Source organism: Bubalus bubalis, chromosome X (assembly GCF_019923935.1).
Source record: "Bubalus bubalis isolate 160015118507 breed Murrah chromosome X, NDDB_SH_1, whole genome shotgun sequence".
Taxonomy (NCBI): domain Eukaryota; kingdom Metazoa; phylum Chordata; class Mammalia; order Artiodactyla; family Bovidae; genus Bubalus; species Bubalus bubalis.
The window spans coordinates 104,463,733-104,471,724 of NC_059181.1; the positions used below are offsets into that span (position 1 = coordinate 104,463,733).

Consider the following 7,992-nt stretch of genomic DNA (forward strand, 5'->3'; position numbering starts at 1 on the left):
AACTAGATGTTGGAGAAGACTCTTGAGAGTCCCTTGGACTGCAAGGAGATCCAACCAGTCCAGCTTAAAGGAAATCAGTCCTGAATGTTCATTGCAAGGACTGATGTTGAAGCTGAAACTCCAATCCTTTGGCCACCTGATACGAAGAGCTGACTCACTGGAAAAGACCCTGATGCTGGGAAAGATTGAAGACAGAAAGAGAGGGGATGACAGAGGATGAGATGGTTGGATGGCATCACTGACTCAATGGACATGAGTTTTGAGTAAACTCTGGGAGTTGGTAATGGACAGGGAGGCCTGGCATGCTGCAGTCCATGGGGTTGCATGCTGCTGCTAAGTCACTTCAGTTGTGTCCGATTCTGTGCGACCCCATAGACGGCAGCCCACCAGGCTCCCCCGGTTGCATAGAGTCGGAAACAACTGAGTGACTGAACTAAACTGAACTAACCTGCAGTACGTGTCAATGGCATCTGACCTAGAGACACGGTCACTGCAGATGTGGTGGTGTGAAGATGAGGTCATACTGGAGGAGAGCGGGCCTCTGATCCAGTGACTCCTGAGAACTACAAAAGACGGACAATTGAGCAAGCTCTACTGTGACTTCTTGCAGCCGAAGGTCACGACCCTGGGCCGACTCAGCTCCCTTTTCAGTTCCCATCTGAGAAAACAGGGCTGGCAAAAGAATGTACAGTTTGTTCCAGCCAACATTTGACTGAGCGCCCCCTTTCTCCAAGTCTTTCCTAAGAAGGCTCCCCACATGTGAACCCCTGCTGCTACTGCGAAGTCACTTTAGTTGTGTCCAACTCTGTGCGACCCCATAGATGGCAGCCCACCAGGCCCCACTGTCCCTGGGATTCTCCAGGCAAGAACACTGGAGTGGGTTGCCATTTCCTCCTCCAATGCATGAAAGTGAAAAGTAAAGTGAAGTCGCTCAGTTGTGTCTGACTCTTAGCGACCCCATGGACTGCAGCCTACCAGGCTCCTCCGTCCATGGGATTTTCCAGGCAAGAGTACTGGAGTGGGGTGCCATTGCCTTTTCTATCCCTTTGAGATGTCTGTGTACCTCCAACAACCCAGGAGAGGCTTTCTAGGGGACCTGAAAGTCATTCCTTTGAAATGGGATCCTCAGGAAGGACAGGGCCTGAGTCTACCCATCTGAGTAGCATGGAATCGTAACATCCAAGAACTGACCCTGGGGACGGTTGCTGCTGACCTCACCACATTGACCCTGACCAACCCACTGTGGGTTTTCACTGGAGACCCTGCTCACTGACCCCACCTCACTCTCCCTTCAAATCACCGGCACCCCTGTGCCAATCAGAAGGGTGCCCGGCACTTTCACCTGCTGACAGTGGTTACCAAACAAAACCAGTTCCTACCCCTTTACCTAAAGGCCAGTTGAACTGCTCTTTGACACTTGTGTCTTCATAAGAAGATGAGGAAAGATGCCCAGACACCCAGGGAGAAGGCCACGTGACAGTATGTTTGTAAACCACGGAACACTGAGTCCTCCCAGACAGTACCTGAGGCTAGGAGACAGGCTTGGACCAGATCCTGCCCTCAGAAAGAACCAACCCTGTCCACGCCTAGATCATAGACCTCCGGCCTCCATGACTGGTAGACCACACGTTTCTGTGGCTTCCAACTACCCTGTTTGTGGTACTCTGTTACAGCAGCCCCGGGAACCTGAGACACTCCCCGAGGGCCCCGCCAGGCTGTCTACACTGCCAGCAGCATGATTTCTGGCTGGACCCTGGGCCACATGTACCAGCTTGATCTCCGGGGCCCAGAAATCAAGTACCTAAGGGGAGCCATACAGGCGCCCCAGGCCTCCAGGAATGACCCCCCCACAAGCCCCCAGAGGGCACACTGTCATGCATGGCTCCATCTCTCCTGGACTTGCCCTCCATTCCTTTATCTTTACTGATTTCAACCCGTATCCCAGCCAGCGGCTCACCCTAATGCCATAACTGGGAGGACAACAGCTTTCCCCAACTCCGGGAGCCCCCCACCCCAGCGTCCCCAGGCAGGCGGCCAGGTCTTTACCTGCTGGCACGTCTTCAGGCGCTCCACCTCCTTCAGGGCCTGCTCCCTCTGCTGGCGCAGTTCACGCTTCTCTAGGCTCAGCCTCACCACCAAGTCCCGGGCCTCCTGGAACTTCTGCATGAGGAAGGCCTTCTCCTCCCTCTGGTTGCCCTGGAAACGCTGCAGCTCCTCACAGCGCTCGCGCAGCATCTGGTTGCTCTGGCGAATGGCGTCTGCAGAGATGGCTGGGGCCAGATGAGCCCAGGGCCCAAGGCCCCCCCACCACCCCGAGGACTCCCCAACTGGGATGGTTTCCCAATGCTCCCTCATTTTGCCAATCACTTTCAAGGTCAGCTGCACAAATGACATGCCCCCAGTGTCCACGAGAGCTTCACTTAAAAACACGTGTCAGGGAGTCCCTAGTGGCCTCGTGGTTGGGACCCAGTGCTTTCACTGCCCTGGCCCGGGTTCAATTCCTGGTCAGGGAACTGAGGTCCCACAAGCCGCACAGTGTGGCAAAAAAAAAAAAAAAAAAAAAACCATGTCAAATGTCAGTTTCTTTGTTCTTTGTAAGTGACTCTGGAACTCATCTGCCTTTTGCGTGGGTCAGAGCAGGCCCCTGGGTCACTGCCTTTGGGATCAGACAGACTGGGGGCAAACTTCCCCGAGCTCTGCTGGCCCCAGACTGAGGGGGGTCTGGCGGGGCAGGGCCAGAAGTCTGGGAGCAAGCGAGTTCTCTGAGCCTCGCCATCCTCATGTACACATTCAACGGGGACAAGCATCCCCATCTCAGAGACAGGACGGGTAACATGGAAAAGCAGCCAAAGTGCCTGGTGCACGAGACAGCTTCAAGAACCACTTTGTCTTCCTCTTCCCGGGCAGTCAGCAAGGGCTGAGGAAAGGAGAGCCACCCACCCGGGGACACCCCCAAGCAGCAGCCCACCATTGGTACTGACAAAACGGATCCATGGCCTATAAAGGTGCTAGCCACCACAGAACTGGATTAGAGGGGGCCCCCTCTCTGTTCAGAACCCCCAACGAGCTAAATAGGCCTACTGATGGAACATTCTTTCGCTAGAACCAAAATGGCTCCTGAGCCTGGCTCCAGAGCCACCTTCTATGCACCACAGTCCCCGTAAGACTCCAGCCCTGCAAGGGAACGACTGATCTGAGACAGGGCTTCCTGCCTCACGCCCACGGTGCCCCCACCGGCCCCCACTGTCCTGGGGATGAGCTCAGACCACACATGTAGCTGTGGAGAGCGAGCTGTCTCCCTGCCCCAAACTTGGCTGCCAGCTCAACGTGGCCCCAACACAAAAACATATTTAACGACACCTGGGGGATATTGTTGGCTGTCATACCTGGAGGGGGGACGATTGACAGGCTCATGCTCCACCCACAGTGGCCCCGACATCCCTTCCCCAAAGCCGCCCAGGGGCCCTTTCTAGGAAGCCCCTGCCTAGCCCAGAGCAGACCACACCCCTTTCTGGAGCAGGTCACGCCCCTTCCAGATAGCCACGCCCTTCCTCAGATAGCCACGCCCCTTTCCAGGATCCTGTTTAATGCTTCTGTCCATGGGGTTGCAGAGAGTCAGACACACGACTGATCAGTACGGAGACACAGGGGCCTGGCGGCCTTGGCCCGATAGGGACAACCCAAAAAGGTCACCTCAGCTCCAGAGCTCCTTGGAGGGAGGGCAGCCCAGCTTCTCCCTCTGCCCGCCCCTTCTTATTCACTGCCCTGCCCTGCCCTTCCCATCCCCTCCCCTCCTCGGTGTTGGTCCTAACTCTAAACATTCTGGATGGCACTCTGTAGCTGTGAGTCACTTCCAGAGAACCCCACAGGAAACGAAGGAAGGAGGCTGGCTGAGCCAGAGCCACAAACTGGCTCTCGAACGCCTGCCCACCCCAGTCCCAGAAAACAGAGGCACTGGGTGAATGGGGTCAATTCCCCCAGCAGGGCCTGCTCCCCAGACATTTGACTCTGCCCGCCCGCTGTCGCCCTCACCTCGGAGCTCTTGATTCTCCTCCAGACAGCGCTGGAAGGTCTCAGGGGTGCCCTGCTCTGAAGGCACATGGAGCATGGCTGGCTTCCCCAGAGAAGACTCTTCACCCAGCATGTCCTGGTCCCCTGCCGGACCGCCACTCGGCTGCACCATCTCACACAGTGGACTCTTCCAGGGGGGCCTGCTCATCCAACACGTCAGGGCCTGAAAGAGAGTTAGCAGGGGGAGGATATGAAGAGACCTATGCAGAATTCTCCTACCCTGCAGGACGAGGAGTCCTGGCGTCACACTTCAAGCAGAATGATGAGCATGCTGGCAAGTGGGAAGAGATGTTAACATGGGCTTTCTGGTCTAAGAGGTAGCACATAGTCACATTCCTAAGGGAGGTGCAGGCTCTTCTGTGGGGCTTGGAAAGGTCATGGTTCAGCACTGCTTGTAAACTGTAAGTTGAAGTTAAGAACGTCACCAGAGAGGAGAAATCACATAGAAAATTAGTTTTGGAGGGATGTGTCAGTGTGCTGGGAATCCTACCCCCCACACACACACTTCCAAGCATGAGTGGAGGTGAGTGGCCCCTCACCTAGTATAGTGAGTTGAATGATGACCCCCAATAAGGTATGTCCATGTGACATGCCTTATGACACCCAGAACCTGTGACTGTTAACTGCAGAAAAGGGTCTTTGCAGATGCGATAAAATTAAGGATCTGGAGATAAGATAATCCTGGATGAGAAAGGCCCTAAATCCAACAAGTGTCCTTATGAGACACAAAAGAGGAGAGAAACAGACACAGAGGAGACGCCACGTGAAAATAGAGGCAGAAACAGGAGGGATGTGGTCACAAGCCCAGGGACACCTGAAGCTCCAACAGGCTGGACGAAGCCCAAAGGACCCTGCCCTGGAGCCTCCGAAGGAAGCACAGCCTTACCAACACCTTGACCTCAGGCTCTTGGTCTCCAGAGCCAGGAAAGGATAAACTTCAGTTATTTTAAACCCTCGCCCCCACTTGTGGCTATCTCTTACAGAAACCCTAGGAAATCCATACACCAAGTAAGAGAGTCTTCACAGAGATCACTCTGAGCCTGGTGAGTGTTCTTTGGAACTGAGGGGCTGAAGTGGATCATCCTGTGTTTGACGTGTACTGAGACATCTGAAAGCAGGGCCTGGGCTCACAGATGAAGGCAGGGAGACAGAGAAAGGCTGAGCCATTTGTGTTCTCTTGTGACCTGGAGTACAGAGAGGGAGTCTACGCCAGACAGCATCAACCTGGAGCCCTTTTAAGTCCTGCTCAAGAAGACTGGCTACATGAAGAGGAAGCTAATCCCAAGAGAAGTTTCCAGGAGTAGGGCCTGAGCTGCATCAATAGACTTGAACACCCTACTAACCCATTAGCAGTATCTGATGGATCACTGATCCCTGATTCCAGAACAGCCCACTCTCCTGGTTTTCCGCCTACCTCACTGGCTGCTCCCTCTCAGGCTCTTTCACTGGCCCATCCTCATCAACCCAGCCCTTCATGTGGTCTTGCCCTAGGGCTCTGCCCTGGGACCTTTTCTCTAATTTCAGTCACTCCAGTACTACTTCCATCTAGACTCAAAACTGTAGCCCTCATCTTAATGCTAATGATGCCCCAAATCAGAACTCTTTCCTGAACTCCCAACTCAAACATCAAATTCCAGATCTCCACTTGGATATCCAGTCATCCTTTCAAAACTAACCTCAGTAAAACTACACTCCTGATCATCCCCAGAGGCCAGTTCCATTCATGGCCTTCCTTGTTACCAGTAGATGGCTAACCCATGCTCTAGTTGGCAGAACAAAACCTTCAAGTCCTTCTTGAATCACATCTGTCTCACAGCTCAGGTCATTGAGCTCATCTCACAGCTCAACTCACAGCTCATTCCTGCTCAGGATTCAGCAGGAAATCCTGTCAAGATGTATCTTAGAGTCCATTTGATGACACTTAGCAGGTAATGGTACTATTTTACATGTGATAGTGCTGGTGTGGTTATGTTTCTTTCAAAGTCATTTCTTAGAGATGCACACAGAAATTTTTATGAAAGAAATCACACAGAATCTGGGATTTGGTTCTAAATAATGGGTGAACTGCTAGGTATCTACCTGAAAGAAATGAAAACTCATGTCCGCACAGGAATGTTTGTAGCAGCATTACTCCAAACAGCCACAGTGAAAATGACCCAGATGTTTATCAACTGATGAACAGACAAAATCTAGTACATTCCCATGCTGCAACATTATGCTAAAAAGAAACAACTCACAAAAGACCACATATGATTCCATTTACATGAAATGTCCAGAATAGGTAAATACATAGAGACAGAAAGACTGGTGGACGCTTAGAGCAGGGGTAGATGGGGTGGTGAGAGTGATGGCTGAAGTTCATGGGGTTTCTTTTTGGAGTGATGAAAATGTTCTGGAATTAATGGTGATAGTTGTGCAAGTCTGTGAATGCACTGAAAAACCAGTGAACTGTATACTTTAAATGGGTGATTTGTGAGGTATGTGAATTATATGTCAACAAAGCTGTTTTTGAGGAGTATGAATTAAAAATATCCACGAGTTCATAACTGTTGAAGCTGGGAAGTGAGTACATTGAATTTACTAGACTATTATACTTTTCTACACCTTTGAAATTTTACACAATAAAATGATAAGAGCAACATCACTGTTCACATAATTATTGTAATAACCTCCTAAAAGCCACCCGGCTCCTACACGTGCCGCCCCCATAGTCAGTTCTCCCCACCGCGCCAGACCAGTCAGCCTGAAAGGTGATTCTGATCACATCCCTCCTCTGCTGGGATTCCCTACAATGGTTCCTCGTTGCCGATAGCTTAAAACCCAAAGTCCCTACCACCATGTACAAGGCCGTGCGCTATCTGTTCTCCCATTAAAGTGAAAGTCGCTCAGCTGTGTCCAACTCTTTGCGACCCCATGGACTGTACAGTCCATGGAATTCTCCAGGCCAGAATAATGGAGTGGGTAGCCTTTCCCTTCTCCAGGGGACCTTCCAAACCGAGGGATCGAACCCAGGTCTCCTACATTGCAGGCGGATTCTTTACCAGCTGAGCCACCAGGGAAGCCCAAGAATACTGGAGTGGGTAACCTATCCCTTCTCCAGCGGATCTTCCCGACCCAGGAATCAAACCGGCTCCCACTCTAAGTATTCCCTCGCTCACTCTACTCCAGGTATAGCGGCCTCGTTACTGAGTTCCTCGAACATGTCAGGATAGCCCATTCATCCTCAAGTCACAGAAATGATACGAAGTCCGGGAGACATTTATCGTTTTGCAAAGGAGCAAAATGATGCACATGAGGTAAGATACTTAGCTGGCAAGTCATATTTGACACCTTTTTAAAGAACTTTAACCTGAAATGCACAGATGATGAACAGAAAATGTCTCCGACCTAGAAGAGTCATTCACAAACTAGGGGTGTGGTCAGACTCGGCGCTGGCGGAGGAAAGAGAGGCGGAAACAAACCCGCTCGCCGCCAAAGTAACCTGAGTCCTCAATCGGCCTGCCTCCGCCGGTGCTCTGGAAGTGCGCAGCAGAACCCGGCCGGACCGAATAGGAGGGGGAAGCCTGGTCATCCGGGGAGGGGATGTCGGAGGCGGCAGAACGCCCACCGATGGTACCCTGTCTTCAGGAGAGGGCCACACCTGTCAGCTGAGTCGGTCCGACGTGAGAAGGGCGGGAACGGCGGGCCCCGAGCGTTCCTCGGACCCCCGGCGCTCCGAGAAAGTCCGAGTTCCGCTGTAGCCCTTCCCTTCTCCCGCTGCCGCCCTTCCCTTCTCCCGCTGCCAACTTCTCACATCCGGCTTCCGGTGTCTAAGCTGTGGGATCCGGAAGTAAAACGCTCAGGTCCCGCCCCTGCCTGGCCGGCCGGCGGAAGGTACAAGAGAGGCTGTCCAAGCCGGAAACCTGAACCCGCCAGCCTTGG

At 52.7% G+C, this 7,992-nt stretch overlaps 1 protein-coding gene across 11 annotated transcripts in view; it reads right to left on the reverse strand.

Moving 5' to 3' along the window:
• The window catches only part of IKBKG (inhibitor of nuclear factor kappa B kinase regulatory subunit gamma), a 52,290-nt gene that overhangs the window by 39,538 nt on the left and 4,760 nt on the right, over positions 1-7,992 (reverse strand). For 4 of the 11 annotated variants that reach the window (XM_044936644.2, XM_044936646.2, XM_044936645.2 and 1 more), the window contains exons 2-3: positions 4,033-4,234; positions 2,047-2,270 (exon numbers count right to left, since the gene is read on the reverse strand). In XM_044936644.2, the coding sequence (XP_044792579.1) occupies positions 2,047-2,270; positions 4,033-4,219 (411 nt within the window). In that variant the 5' untranslated portion in view covers positions 4,220-4,234. Of the gene's footprint in view, positions 1-2,046; positions 2,271-4,032; positions 4,235-7,711; positions 7,989-7,992 lie in introns of those variants that run through there. The other 7 variants (XM_044936650.2, XM_044936649.2, XM_044936648.2 and 4 more) reach the window with 6 other exon arrangements.